Source organism: Coenobita brevimanus, chromosome 7 (assembly GCF_032717465.1).
Source record: "Coenobita brevimanus isolate Jiangsu-jjx chromosome 7, ASM3271746v2, whole genome shotgun sequence".
Taxonomy (NCBI): Eukaryota; Metazoa; Arthropoda; class Malacostraca; order Decapoda; family Coenobitidae; genus Coenobita; species Coenobita brevimanus.
In genome coordinates this window covers 37,204,562-37,221,352 of record NC_136960.1, presented here as the reverse complement: position 1 = coordinate 37,221,352, position 16,791 = coordinate 37,204,562, and the positions used below count along the sequence as shown (strand labels likewise).

General features: G+C 41.5%; 1 protein-coding gene across 1 annotated transcript in view; it reads left to right on the top strand.

Moving 5' to 3' along the window:
• Hr39 (Nuclear hormone receptor FTZ-F1 beta) overlaps positions 1–16,791 on the top strand; it is a 55,985-nt gene that overhangs the window by 37,151 nt on the left and 2,043 nt on the right. The window contains exons 4-9 of the mRNA XM_080276079.1: positions 2,401–2,521; positions 2,934–3,199; positions 4,833–5,044; positions 6,885–7,102; positions 11,074–11,271; positions 14,560–14,812. Of these exons, the coding sequence (XP_080132205.1) occupies positions 2,401–2,521; positions 2,934–3,199; positions 4,833–5,044; positions 6,885–7,102; positions 11,074–11,271; positions 14,560–14,812 (1,268 nt within the window). The remainder of the gene's footprint in view (positions 1–2,400; positions 2,522–2,933; positions 3,200–4,832; positions 5,045–6,884; positions 7,103–11,073; positions 11,272–14,559; positions 14,813–16,791) is intronic.

Genomic DNA, 16,791 nt, shown 5'->3' with positions numbered 1-16,791 from the left:
AGTTTATTTCCCGTAGATCAGTGCAGAATGAGACAGTACTACAGCTCAATGTCCTTTCCATAGCACTTCTTCGTGACTAGCACCCAATTGTAGTATCAATCTCTTAACAGCCCAGTATGCAAGATGATTAGAACAGTTTTAAGCCTAATTAAAGGGAAGAGAGTACAGTGGTGCTGGATGGGATGGTAAAATTTATATTGTATCACTATTCAATTTGTCCAATATTTCTTTCCCTCTGTAGTTTTTCATGATACTCACACACACACACACACACACACACACACACACACACACACACACACACACACACACACACACACACACACACACACACACACACACACACACACACACACACACACACACACACACACACACACTTATGGAAACTGTACCATCAAGGAGATATCCAAAGCAGTGTACTGTTGGATGCAGCATTTTCTCAGAAAAAGGGAAATGAGAACAGTATTAAGGGTAAATTACTCATCATGGAGGGAAGTGACTAGTGGAGTGTCATAGGGCTCAGTGCTGGCACCAATTGTGTTTTTAGTGTATAGAAATGACATAGATAGTTACATTGGAAATGAAAGCTCTCTAACTATGTTTGCTGATGATGCAAAAATACAAAGGAAAATTACTAACACAGACTCTTGTAAAGAGCTGCAAGAAAAATTAAATAAGCTTCATGAATGGAGCAATAAATGGCAAATGGAATTTAATGTGGACAAGTGTCATGTAATTAAGTTTGGTAAAAGTGAGAAAATACCAGATTGGGATTATAAGTTAGGAAGATCAACCCTACACATATCAGAAAGGGAGAATGACCTAGGAGTGATTATTAATTACAGACTATCTCTGGCTGACCACATCAGTGAGAAGGTATGTAACATGTATACACTGCTTGCTAATATGAGAATAGCATTCACATATATAAATGAAGACATGCTAAGAAGGATAATAACATCATTCATCAGACCAGCCATGGAGTATGCATCAGTAGTCTGGAATCCTCATCTCAAAAAACACATAGATAAGATTGAAAAAGTTCAAAGGGCCGCTACAAGATGGGTACCAAGCTTAAGGGATCCAAGCTACGAAGAAAGTAAGAAAAATTAAATCTACCAACACTACACGAGAGAAGGAAAAGAGAGGACATGATTATGCTATATAAATGCATCTCAGGGAAAGAGAAAATAGGCATAGATGAATATATAATGTATGGGGAAGTATCAGCAAGAGGACACTGGAAAAAACATAAAAAGAGAGTCAATCAAGACATAAGGAAATTCAGTTTCCCAATTAGGGCAGTTGATCAGTGGAATGCACTGCTGAATGAAGTAGTATGTGCCAAAACTGTTCATAGATTTAAGGATATATATGATAAAAATGGTTTAATACATGGGACAGTATGAGCTTGACTCATTCCTGTAAAGATACAATTAGATAAGAACACACACACACACACACACACACACACACACACACACACACACACACACACACACACACACACACACACACACACACACACACACACACACACACACACACACACACACACACACACACACACACACACACACACACACACACACACACACACACACACACACACACACACACACACACACACACACACACACACACACACACACACACACACACACACACACACACACACACACACACACACACACACACACACACACACACACACACACACACACACACACACACACACACACACACACACACACACACACACACACACACACACACACACACACACACACACACACACACACACACACACACACACACACACACACACACACACACACACACACACACACACACACACACACACACACACACACACACACACACACACACACACACACACACACACACACACACACACACACACACACACACACACACACACACACACACACACACACACATTTTATTTGTTGAAGCTTTTGTTACTGATTATGTTGGTGTTATCATGAGTTAGAGGAAGTGCTTTGTTAATGAGTCACAGTAATACCCTTTTTACTGTGATAGCAGGCACTGATGAGGAGCCTACATGTGGAGGCACTTTGTACCCTGGGTGGAGTTAAGCAGCTGCGAAGTCCACCCAGGAACCAGACCTCCTCACTTTACCCAGCACCTTGTTGTGGAAAGGACCCAGGTCTGACCCTTTTGAGGTGCTGTCTACTACAAGGAGGCACTGGATCGCTACACAATGTATGTACTACCCTGTACCTGTAAGACAGCCCCACAGAACCAGTCGCCTGCCTGTGGTCAACGAGTCTGCTCAGCCAGACGGACTAAAGTTAAGCATTTAAGCAAAAACATGTCACTTTACCTTACTAACAGCTTCTTGGTGGGTTGCAGCCACACGCCATCAACAGGCCTCAGCCGTAACAACAGTGATGCCTCTCAGTATGGTGGCTCATACAACAGCTACTCCTCCGCACCGTCACCCATCTCACCCACACATTATTCACCATCTCAGGTGGGTGGTAGCAGTGGTGGTGGCGCTGAATGGAAACAGACAAAGGAGAAAGTAAAGGGGCTTTGTGGTGCAGATGTGGATATGATTAAAAGTGTTGAGGAATACTCTGAGATGGTCTGGCCATGTGGAGAGAATGGGGAATGAGAGACTGACTAGAAGATTATATATGAGTGAGGTGGAGGGGAAAATTGGGAGGGGCAGAGAAAGGATGAGATGGAGGATTGGAATGGAGAGATGTATATGAACGAGGAAGTTCAAGAGTTGGAGGGAGGGCAGCTAAATGGCAAAGGAAAGGGCAACCTAGAGGCAATTTATTTGTGGCCACCTGTTAAAAAATAGATACACAGATAGATAGTCTCACCCTAATTAAAACTCCTTGACCTTTAAATATTGCATCATTTTCTCCCAACAGTCACCCATCCAGCAGCGTCACATCAACTTCCCTTTGGCTTCTTCCCATCAATCTCCGAACCTGGGCCGTGTGCCGCAGTTCACCGGTGCCGCCCCAGGGTCCATGTACAGCGCCCCCCTGGACCTTCGGGAGCCCCACGCCCTCGCCCCACCCTTGCCACACCCCGACAAGGATGGCAAAGAGGAGGATCGGCTTTCCTCGGACCTCGGGGGACACTCTGTCATTGCTGCTCAGTCCGGCATCACCAGGCAGCAGCTGATCAACAGGTGAGGCTGTCATCATCATCATTAGCATTGTCATCATCATCATCATCATCATCATCATCATAATTGCCATTGTCTTTTTCATTTTTTGATCTTTGTCATCATCATCATCATCATCACTCTCATAACCTTTGTCATTGTTCTTATCTTTGTTGTCATCACCATCATCCTCATCATTATCATCATCATTATCATTGTTGCCACCCTCATCATCATCATCCATAAAATGTGACCTATGAGACAGTCCTAGTATGTATTCAATATGGATGGTGGGTGTTAGTGCTGAAGTGGTGACATGTGGAGATGTAGGAGGACTACTGGGCCCCAAGGAGAACTACTGAGACCTGGGAATAGGCCCTGAAGCCTTTACCCATAGTCGAACACATTAAAAAAAAAAAGAAAGAAAGAAAGAAAGAAAAAAGCTTGCTACAGGGGTATGACTGAGATGTAACTGAATGATAATAAAAATTTAGGAGAGACTGTACATTTGAACATTTTGTAACACCCACTCTTGATCTTTCCTGTAATCATTGCAAATATGTTGTTATAGATGTATGTTGTATGGTTTTCAAATCACTTTACATTTGGTTAATCAGTCTTGCAGCTGGAGGTAAATATTAATTCATTCTGTACTGTATTTTTGCACTAATTATTAAAACCATGTCATTAATAACACTGGGCAATGAAGTCTATCTATCAATTGCCAGATACCTCACTCCCGTAAGGGGTGGCCACAAACAAATTGCCTCCATGTCGTCCTGTCCAAAACCACTTCACTGCCTTGCTCCCAACTCGCACCCCCCTCTCTAATATACCTCTCCACTCCATCCCTCCATCTCATCCTCAGCCTCTCTTTTCCTATCCCCCCCTTATTACTAAATAATGGAAAGCACACATGGATGATAAACTCAAGGTGGATAAAGATATGTGTTGTTCATGACTAACATGTGATATAACCCAACATACAGTTAACTCATGCCTCAGGGAATGACTTCATATTTAATCTGACTTATGCCACATTTTCCTCAGTACATGGGATCCTCCTGAGGTCTGAGGGATGAGATCATAGCCTGATTGAACCATTAAGCCTCAGGATGACTTTATTTTTCTCATAACAAACACCACACAATATTATTCACTACTGGTAAACCTCTTTTGACCTGAGAATTGTATGTATGTATTTTAGCAGGTGACTTGCACGTGCCTGATATGAACTGGTATCTTTACTAGCCTACAGCGTACATATTCATGATCTGTTTAGCATTTTTAGTATTGGATCAAGCATTTTGCTATATTATTTTTGTATTGAAGAGTGTATGTTACTAGCACTCCTTTTTTAACTTGATATTTTTCGGGTTGACTTTCCGATGGGTCGATATGAAGCTATGGTATGTGTGGACAGGTGTAATGACAGGTGGAGCCAGGATTCTGAGAACTTGGATGTGCATGAATAGGTGTGTGGCCCTTTTCATAGGGCTTGCTATCATATTACAGTATTCTATTTCCTGGCCTTCTGTACCCCACCTCACCCCACCAACAGGAGGAAAAAGGAGACAGGATGAATGTGATAAGTGATGATGATGTGTTGTCTTAACTCATGTATTGTAACTTACCCAAATTCTGCTTCCACCCACAGCCCATGTCCTATTTGTGGTGACAAGATATCCGGTTTCCACTATGGGATTTTCTCCTGTGAATCTTGCAAAGGATTCTTCAAGCGGACAGTTCAGAACAAGAAGAACTACGTGTGCATGAGAGGGGCGTCGTGTCCCGTCACCACCAGCACACGCAAGAAATGTCCTGCCTGTAGATTCGACAAGTGCCTCTGTATGGGCATGAAGCTGGAAGGTGAGCACAGGAATGCTGTATGTACTCTAACTTGGGTGCTAGGGAGAGGGGCACCTTCGTGTGATGGCACCAATATAACTGAGCTGCTTCACTGCCAACTTTTACGAACATCCTTCAGCTCCCTATTCCCCTAAAGGAAGTTGGTGAACTGCAGGTGAAGGGCAGTTTCAGCCTTCAGTCCACTAGGTTCACATTCAGATGAGCCTGGGGATGCAATTACTGCTGCTCTGACATAGCCTAGAATTTCTAACACTCTCTCTGAAATGCTGAATTGTAGATACAGACTGATAATGGAAATATGGTGCTGGTCATGAAGAAGTGCTGTGGAAAAGGGATGTTGAATTATACCATTGTCTTATTCTACTGCTTGAGATGTGGTTGCATGAAATTTTATCAATCTGTGTTGTAAGAATATGTCTCCTTGGTTCCTAGTCGGATTTATCCTCGCGCCTGACTATACTTTGCTAACACCTGAACTGAAAGGGATTATGGATCATTGTCAGGTGGGAACAACTGGCCTATACTCCTTTTACTCCAACTTGACCTAAAATTTGCCATTCCTCCAAATGAATGTCGAGTTAAAACAATAGACTAACACTACAATATGATGCTAGCCACAAAGACGTGCTCTGTAAACGATGTAGAACCTTAGAGTTGTTGTCATCTGCCACTGGAACTACGTAAAACAAGTCCTTCCAGTCCATTGTAAACATCTGATATACCCTGGCCAACCACAGTACTGTACATGGAATCCTTAAGAGAAAACATGGCATCTTTTTTCAATTAGACTAGATAAGAACAGCCATATTCGTAAAGCTGGGAGTGCAGAGGTGTAGGCAAACCCTTAGTGTTTTACATTGGTTTATGATAGAGAGTTGAGTATTAGATATGATGCTATACTCCCTTTACATGTACTTGGCCTAAGACTGCCAACTCTCCATCATGAATGTTGAATAGTAAGAATATCTTAGCTTGTCATGAAGAAGTGCTGTGGAAAGACTGTAGGTTCATGGTATTGCCTTTGTCCCATTCAGCTACATAAAATAAGCTGCAACAAGCTGAAAATCTGGGACAAGCTAGAGTGAAAAGAGGACTGTATCATGTGTAAGAGTAGATGAGTGTTTGAGTGTTAGGTTCAGTATCAGTGTTGGAGTGAGACAAGGATGTCAGATGTTCAGTGTACAGTGAATATACAGGGTGTCCTGGGCAGACAGGGCATAACTTTGAAAAAAATAAAAGTGCTTTATCCAAATGGGTTCAAATGTCAACCATGAGGGAGCAACAGTTACCGACAACCTCATAGGTGAAAATGGTGTCCCTCACTAAATATCCATAAGGTCATCAGCAACTGGACTGCATGCAGCTGAGATTTGGACTCTGGTTGATACAGCAATTCTTATTTGAAAAATCCTCATCTGCCATTTCGCAAGATTATGCCCTTTCCTCCTGGGACACTGTGTATGCATGGATAAGGTTATGAGAGGTTAAATCGTGATTCATAGACACATGGCTTGAGAAGTAATGAATGGTAAAGGGTGAAATGTCTCAACTTCATAGAGGCAAGAAATGCACAAATCCAGTACTGTATAACATTTACTGTAAATGATTTCATAGTTTGAATAGAATAGTGTGAATAGTTGGTATCTCATTCTACCAATTTTTTCCTGGCTCTCTGGACCCTGCCTCACCCCACCTTGGGATGGGAAAAGAGGTCTGGATGATGATGGTGATGATGGTATATTCCTCATGCAGCTTTGTTCATAGAAAGAGTGAAGGAGCAGCAAAAGGCATAGATGGGAAAAACTACATATCTCTAAAACTTGCTTGTAATTTTCTGTAGCGATTCGTGAGGACCGAACAAGAGGGGGGCGGAGTACATACCAGTGCGCCCCTTATCCCCTCCCCCCTTCCCTGGTCACCCCTACCACCACTCCCACCCAGCATCTCGACCCCCAGAGACTACCAGATCCCCTGGCGGTTAAGGCTGAACCCACAGATGCGGAAGAGATCAAACCATCACCCTCGGATGACAAGAGACCCATACCAGTCTTACTACAGGTAATCTCACCATCTGTACTCTTATTATTAACTGTACTCTTATCCACGCAGTTGATTTAAAGTGAAAAGGTAATGAAGGATGTTATACTTTGTTCATTTTAGGTGTAACCTTACCATCTTCCCATCATGAATATTGAGCTGTGCTAGTTGCAAAGAAGTGCAGTGGGAAGGATGTTGAGCCACAGTATTATCCTGTTCTGCCACCAAGCTACAGGATATTAGCTTCAAAATGATGCAAATCTCTGCATAGTTAAAAGTAATGAACCATAGTTGACGTAAGGCTGTCTCCTGATTGCACATTACTGCAATAGAAATGTATATGTGGAATTATTGATTGGGTGAAGAGGAATGCATTGAGGTGGTATGGATGTATACAGATAATCTATCTATCTTTTTTTTTTTTTTTTTTTCTTTTTTTTTTTTTAAATAACAGAACGGAGGAAGGAAAAACAAATGGAGAAAAAAAAATAATCCATACACCAGATTACTGGTGTCCTCTGTTCATAAAATATCTGTAACAGTTAGACTTGAACAGTTGTAGGTTGAAATTTGGAGGAAAACAACTCTGGGGAACGAGTTCCAGAGAGATGCAGTTCGGGGAAAGAAAGAATTCTGATAGGCAGAAGTTCTGCAATATGGTTGAGTGACATTCCAGTTATGAATGCTACCAGATGCCCGTGTAGCACGAGGGAAGGCATGGAGAGGTGGCACCATGGACGCAACTTCGTCTGAGCATTTGCCAAAAAAATATCTGTAAAATAATGCAAGGGAGGCAACATTCCTTCTTACTTGCAGGGGAGGTAGTTTATATGTAATGGCAAGGGTTGTTAATGATTCTAACAGCTTTATTCTGAATTTTGTCTAGTTGTTTTAATGCAACCTCTCCACAACCATTCCACAAGGGTGAGCAATATTCAAGCTGAGAGCGCACATGACTCTTATAAATTATAGCTAACTGCTCATCGGCGAAGAAGTTACGGACTCTGTACAATAATCCAAGTTTCTTTGAGGCGGTTTTAGCAAGTGATCTGACATGAGAGGTCCAGCTGAGGGCACTGTTAAGTGAAACACCAAGAATTTCAATACTTTTGGAGATGGGAATATTAGTAGCACTGAAGGTAATGTACGAATCTGGCAATATCTGGTTATTAGTAAACTGTATATATTTAGTTTTACTAGCATTAAAAGAGACAAGGTTGTTTTGTCCCCATTCACTGATTTTAGATAGATCTTGATTTATGGAGATGGCTGTACTGAGTTGAGAGGTAGAAATATTAGACTTTGTAAATGGATGTCTGAGTGTGAATGAACTATGTAGTGTTGAGTCATCTGCATATGAGTGAATGAGATTGTGAGTGACAGATAAGAGATCATTAATATGAACCAGAAATAGGGTTGGCGCCAGAACTGATCCCTGCGGCATGCCGGCGTTAATTGAGTGGAAATTCGAATATACATCATCTACTTTTACTCTTATTTTCCTGTCACTAAGATAAGAAGAAATCAAAGGAACAAAAGACGTTAGTCCATAGCAAGGGAGTTTGGAGAGCAGGGAACGGTGCCATACTCTGTCGAAAGCTTTAGAGATATCAAGAGCTACTGCATGAGTTTCTCCAAAAAGATCAATTGATTGATGGATGGTATGAGTTAAGAGATTGAGTATGTCAATGGTGGATCTTTCGTGGTGAAAACCGTATTGTCTATCATTAATTAAATTGTTGGATTCAAGATGTTTAACAATATGCATATTAATTAAAGTTTCAAATACCTTACCAAGAGAAGATGTGATAGCTATTGGTCTGTAATTGGAGGGGTCAGACGAACTTCCTTTCTTCGGAACTGGGTGGATATTGGTTTCTTTCCATGAATTTGGGAATAAAGAAGTACGTATGCATAGTCTGAATAATTTAGCTAGGACAGAGGCAAGTTCAGGGGAACACTTTTTCAAAACAATTGGCGGAATTCCATCTGGACCTGGAGCTTTGTTGGTAGGTAAATTGTCTAGGATGGATTTTACAAATCTTGTCTGTATTTTAAGTGGGGCAATTTCGGGAGAATCAAGTTCCAGTACTGAGACATTCTGGCTGGTATCATCTATGGTAGAGTTTCTTGCAAAGGTACTAGCAAAAATATCTGCTTTCCCATGTGGGTCATTTGTAATATTGCCATCTGAAGATTTTAGTGGGGGAATGGAAGATGACTTGTTAAAGTTATTATTGAAAGAATTAAGAGTTGACCAGAATATTCTATTGTCATCAGGGTTGTTAAGTAGTTTTGATGCTTGCTTTTGAAGAAAGTTTGATTTAGATAGATTTAATACAGCTTTTGCATGATTTCTAGCAATTTTAAATTGGGAGAGTGATTCAGGTGTTTTTTATTTTAAGTAAGAGTTATATGCTAATGACTTTTGGGCTGTTGCTCTGGCACAATTGCCATCAAACCATTTTGGAGAGTTTGATCTTTTAGTGAATTGTTGACTTGGTATGAATAAATCCATACCAGCTAGTATTAAGTCACAAATGTGGGACTGGGTAGAATTGGGATCACTAGAGAAGAAAGACTGCCATGGAACATCAGTAAGATAATTTCTAAATCCATCCCAGTCTGCCCTGTCAAAGTGCCATCGGGTCAACCTGACAGGTTCGGAATGGGGAGGTGTAGGAGGGTTAACTAATGAGACTTTGATGAGATTGTGGTCAGAGGATCCAAGTGGTGACAGTACCTCTATCCTGTATTGATCTGGATTATTTGTCAAGAATAAATCCAAGAGATGGGCATTATGGTCAGGATTATCAGGTATTCTGGTTGGTTGCTTTGCCAACTGGGTGAGATTAAACGATTCCGCAAACAGCTCGCATTCTAGACCAGCGTCGTCAGTCCGGGCAGAATGCAATAACTATTCAACATTGTGTATGTTAAAATCACCCAAAATGGTAATTTCATTGCCAAGGGCAAGGTCAAGGTTACCCAACTGAGTGGATATGGAATCAAATACACTGGGTTCCGAAGAAGCATTGGGGGAACGATAAACTACACAGATATATTTGGTAATGTTTTGGCAATTTAATTTATATAATGAGTAATCAAAACTGGATGAAGTGAAGTTTAAAATAGTAGCAACTGCATATTGGGATTTGATATAACAACAGGTGCCGCCCTTGTTTCGAAAGTTTGTAAGGAGATGGTAACCGGGAAAACAAAATGGAGATATATCGGTAGAGGGTGAGATTTGTGGTTCTGTGAGGAAAAGGGCCAAAGGGGATATGGACTGAAGGAAAAAATGAACTGAGTTTAAATTTGTGGTAAGGCCGCGGATGTTGGTAAAGAATAAGGCCGCACCGTCACCTCTTTGCTGACGAGCATTCCTGGAAATAGCAACAGTCGCTGCCGGCACAGTCGCTTGATAGCGACCGGGAGGACCCTGTGCCTCTCTGTTGCCAGACGCCACAATCCCGTAAGGGGTGGCCATTTGACTTTTAGTTATTTGTTTTATGGGGAGGGGCACAAATCCTCCACCAATACAGATAATGCATTTAGATAAAGTGTTAAAGGAAGTGTTTGAAGGTGACATTAAGGATAATGTTGAAAGAGGCAGACCATGTGTGGTATGGAATAAGAAAGTGGAGCAATATGTCTGAGAGAGAATGAAGAGGAAGATGAGTGTATGGGAGAGTGAGAGAGGTATGTGAGGACAGAGTAGCCCGGAGGTGGTTCTGTCAGGGCCATTTCTTGTTGAAACTGTTGGAAGGTTTCTAGAAGAGATCTGAGCATCAAAAATGTTGATGATGATATGATGATGATGATGATGATGATGATAATGACAGTGATGATGATGTGAATTGTTCCATTGAGGATTAAGAGGAGGATGAGGGTGACATTGACAATGAAAGTTTGGCTGTCTGTGAGTATAATGGTGATGATGATAATAATGATAATGATGATGATAACAAGACTCCCCCACCTGGTCACAGCAAATCCACGATGTTGAACACCTGTGGCACTGTAGTGAGAGTGAGATGGCACAGCTGCGGCAGTCGGAGGAGGCAGCGCGGCAGGCCATGGAAAACAACTCGCCAGACTTCTTGAACAACTTGTGTCACATCGCAGACCACAGGTTGTACAAGATCGTCAAGTGGTGCAAATCCCTTCCACTCTTCCGCCACATCACTGTAAGTCACACAGTGGATAAATAAGCACACTTGATTTGCATTTAGTATGTTTTCACAGTTATTCGTAATCAGAGTCATCAGCTCAAACAAGAAATCGAGGAGTGGGATGCAGACCTCCAAAATTTTGACAGCAATATTTGCAGTACTGTACTTGACACTAATGAACTATATTTAGCCTTTGTACATGGTTGCTGTGCTTTCATTGGTATGGGATGCAGGCTGACCATCTATAATAACCACAGGCATTCCATATATTTTGATTTTTGTTTTTGAAGGCTCCAACATGCTTGCATGCGTCAGCCTTGGTCACCTAAAAGCGGCTTTCCAGGCTGCTTGATCTCTGGCAGCCTCCCTGTTCAGTCCCTTAACCCTGAGGTCACACCTCATCTCATGTCTTTTTCGGTCTACCCCTTGCAACCCCATCCCCAGTGTTAACACTTCTCACTTTCTGCACCCAATTATCATCCCCCATCCTCTCCACATGTCCAGACCACTTCAATCTAGCTCTCCTCATCACAACACCAATACACTCCAGTCCCATCCTACCTCTCAACTTTTCCATCGTAAACCCAGCCACCCCAGACCTTGGACGCAGGGATGTACAGCACATCCACCTAATCATTGTCATTTCTGTATGTTTGAGCCTGCAAATATCCTCTTCCATTACTGCCCTGGTCTCACTACCATTCAGTATTACACTTCTAGCACATGCTGCATATAAAGACCCCTTAGCACATAGAGAGAGCCCTCTCAATGTCAAGAGAGGCATCAGCTCCCTGAACTTCTTCCAACCACATCTTACCCTAGCCACAGAGCTAGGTCCAGCCCCACCTCCAGCACATAACATGTCTCCTAGATAAAAAAAACTCTTCCACGCACTCAAGAGATTCACCAGCAAGTTCAATCCTTTCACGCCTGACAGCCTCCACCTGCTCTCCCCAACACGCCACACACATAAAATCAGCATTATCCCACAGTCTGCCTCTAATACCACTACATCTCTTATGCATCCACTTATCACAAACACTGCACAAGATGGAATTACTTCCCAATCCCTTGTGGCAAATTGCACATGGCCACTCTCCCTCTTCTTTGACAGTACTGCCATCAACCCTGTATATCATCACTTTTGTTTTATTTGCATTTACTCTTAAGCCCTTGTTCCCCATCCCATCTCTCCACTTCCTAAATCTTTCCTCTGCTTCCCTATTATTCTCTGCAATCAACACCAAATCATCAGCATACAACATCACTGATGGGAGTCCATATCTGAGATCGTGTGAGAGGGCTTCAAGTACCATGATAAACAACAAGGGGCTCAAAACTGACCCATGATGCACACCAACATTCACGGAAAACTTATCACTCAAATCTCCACTCTCCCTTACATGGGTGCAAGTACCCATATACTGTACATGGCCATAACCACCCTAACCCGCCACTCCTTGGTTGCAAGCTTTCTCATTGCCCACTTCACCACCTCTCTAGGGACTCTATCAATGGCCTTCTCCAAATCAACGAAAACAATGTATAGTTCCCTGTTCTGTCAAAAATTATGGTTGGCACTCCACTGTGCACTTTCAGGTTTAAGCATATGACCTTTAGTGCATTGCTTTTTTTATTGATTTTCACAATTAATGACATGTAGTGTAATGACTTGTAATGGGACCGCATAATTTCACATTAAGGACATCAGAGTTTACCAAAGAGTCTGTGTCATCCATCCTTCAGTTTTGTTAGTAAGTGTAAGTAACATTATTCCAGTTTATAATTTATGTAGCATCACACATCCCCACACTACTGATTGCATTGTGTTATGCAGACTGATATATGAAGGTACTGTACTGCACTGTGTTTACTGTAGTGTTCAGAATATCAGTTGTGCACTTTTAAAGGTTGTATCCAGTGCACCTAAGTAGCTATAAGAAAAAACCTGGGGCATAGAAAGGCATAAGTAGATATCCATTGGCAAATTGTACTGTAAGATTTTTTTTTTTTTTTTTTTTTTTTTTTTAATGAATTTCCAGTTTACTAATAAAAGCTTATATCACACATTCTTCAGGTGAAATTCAGAGTTAGGATGCAATGATGATGTAATCCTTCCATTGTGCAGTTGTGTTTTCTCTGTTCGTTTTTGCTAGAACCTACTTTCTCTCCAGTCATAATTGAGGAAAAAATGTTTTGATGATGATGATTGTTAATTATTTATTTATTTATTTACAGGCATGTATCATCATTATTATTATTATTATTATTATTATTATTATTATTAGAGTATTATTGTTATTATTATTGTTATTATTATCATTATTATTATTATTATTGTTAATAAATCACAGTATTATCTATCTATCTATTGCCAGACACCTCAATCCCGTTTGGGGTGGCCACAAACAAATCGCCTCCAAGTCGCCCTGTCCCCCACCATTTCACTCCCCTGCTCCCAGCTCACACCCCCCTCTCTCATATACCTCTTCACCCCATCCCTCCATCTCATCCTAGGCCTCCCCCTCCCTCTTTCCCCCTCCACCTCACTCACATACACTTTCTTCGTCAGTCTTTCACCCTCCATCCTCTCCACATGGCCAAACCACCTCAGTGTGTTCCTCATAACGCTTCCTATCACATCCACATCCACACCACAACGCTCCTTTATATCCTCATTCGTCAGCCTGTCTCTCCATGTGACTCCACAGGCTCCTCTTAAATAACTCATTTCCACTGCTCTCACTCTTGACTTGTGTCCTTCCAACAACGTCCAAGCTTCACTTCCGTACGTTAGAGTTGGTATCACAATACTGTCATGTAGTAACTTTTTCACTTCCATGCTCACTTCCCTGTTTCTTATCACTGCTTTCAAGGAACCAGCAACCTTTCTTCCCTGCTGTACTCTTTCAAGCACTTCACCCTCCAAACCTCCATCCTTACTCATCACACTACCCAAGTACTTAAACTTACTCACATTTTCCAATTCCTCACCATCCAACCTTGCTGTACATTCACTGACTTCACCTCTCTCAAAGACCATCACTTTACTCTTCCCTACATTCACATTTAGATTCCATTTCTTACACACACTCTCAAACTCATCCACCAAGCCTTGCAGCTCCCCTTCGTCTTCATTCAACAACACAGTATCATCTGCAAACAACAGTACAGGGAGTTATTATTGTTGTTATTATTATTACTATTACTCTTTCATTATATGTGGACCTGCTCACCCTCTCTCCTCTTTTCAGGCAGGAACACTGGTAAGGATAAAGCCAATGACATTCACCCTGTTTTCAGATTGATGACCAGATTTGCCTGCTAATAAATTCATGGTGCGAGTTGCTGTTGTTATCGTGCTGCTTCCGCTCCATGGACTCGCCGGGGGAAATCCGCGTCAGTTCGGGCCGCACCATGACCCTACAGCAGGCCGAGGTCATGGGCATCGGGCCGTGCATCGAGAGAATGTTAAACCTCACCTACCAGCTCAGTCGACTGTCTGTGGACAAATATGAATATATGGCCATGAAGGTTATAGTTCTGTTGTCGTCAGGTGTGTACAATATTGCGCCATATATGGTATAGGTGATGAAGAGCTGTTTGATGAATATAGTAATTGTTTGTTTGTTCATTCTTTTATAATGACAGCTCTCCACACTGCTCAATTGTAATGTTTTGCTTTATCCAGGCCAGATTAATATGTTTATATATACAGTAGTATGTATATGAAATCAAAAGTTCAGAATAAAGCTATACAGAATTCTGTAATAATAAAAAATCTGCTGAGGTCATGGGCATCAGATTATACACTGAATGTATGTTAAATCTTACCAGTCATCTCAGCTAATTGTTAATGGTCATGAAGGTTATAGTTGTTTTGTTGTATGGTGCACATTGTTCTAAATATGGTACCTGTACATGTACTGAACAGCTGTTTCATGAATGGTTCTGCAATAATGGTTTGTTTTTTCCATCCAGATCAATGTGTGTCTGAATACTGCATACTCAAAGTTCAGTACCCGGTATACAGTAATCCCTCACTGAATTGGACTCTGTTACTTTTATCAGACATATTAATCCCGCTACCCATTTTTAAAAAATCTTACATATCCAGAAATTGCATTTAGATCATGGGCATTGGGCTGTGCATAGAGTAAATGTTTAGCATGACCTGTCACTCTGTCAGCTCATTTGGATCTGTGTAGTAGTAGTAATGGTAATAGCAGAAGCAGTTGTTGTTGTTGTTATTGTTGTTGTTACCCCAGGTCAATCAGAAACATTAACGCAGTGGACTGCTGGCCAAAGGTGCCCTTCTCCTGCATACCACCATCATCCTTTTGGGGGCTAGGGAAGTAGTTGAAGGATGTTTGTATAACCAGGCAATTGAGCCATCCAGTCACATCAGTGCCACCACAAGAAGGCACCCCTCTCCACCACCTGTCTGTGGACAAATACAAATCTATAGCCATCAGTGTTAGACTGTACTTTTGTCATCTTCAGGCAGGTTTTATTTCACAGCCAGTATGGATATTGTCACTTTATTTTTGCCTAATGGAACTGGCCCACTACCACAATTTGAATATGAAGTCTGAGTACAATGAAATTTGATGAACTTTGGTAATGAGGGAAGGCTATGGAGTTACTACCATAAGAGAGAAATGTAGCAGCACTAACCAGCCACACAGTCACCACTTTTAGGCAAGAAACATTCAACCACAAGTACGGTCATTCACTGATTTTACTTCTAAGTGCCTGCACATCTAGTCCAAGCTGAAAGTCACATTGTTACAAATATTATTACACATCTTAAACTGGTCTCAGTGATTTTACAATTGACAACATGAACCTAGGACAGCATCAGTGTGTAGCAGACGTCTAGCCGTTTGTACTCTTGACAACCTCAGCTTAATCACACATTTTTTGGTGACACTGACATGAGTGAATGGAGATGTCAAGTATCAGTTGAAATGACCAAGTGTCTGTGATGCATGAATGTCAGATGTTGTAGTTAAACCTCCTCCACACACAGACACTGTCCCAGGTTCATATGTGACCAACTGTACATAGAATCAAACTCCAAGTTGACACTCTCACATTGTTACAGATCTTATGTGAGTACATCTCAAATTTTCTTTTTCCAGTAATTATTGGGAAGTAATTAGCTGGTTGTGGCACTCGGGTTGGCTTCCAGTCCATAGAAAACATCAGGTGTGCCATGGCCAACCTCTATATAGGGATTTCTTTAAGGAAGACATGGTGTAATCTTTATGTATGTACAGTTAGTTATGAGGTAGAAATGAGTCTCCTTGATTACTAGTTGAATTAACCATCCTGTCTGACTACACTTGATTATCAACGGAACTGAAAGGAATGAGGATATTTGTCCGGTTTGAATTAATGCATCTCTATGATTGACATTATTATTGAGCCATACTCTGTTCACATTAGCTAGGTGTAAAATTGCAGTCTCTCCATCCTCATTGTTGAGCTGTAATAAGAGATCAACACTAAAGTATGATATAGTCATGAAGA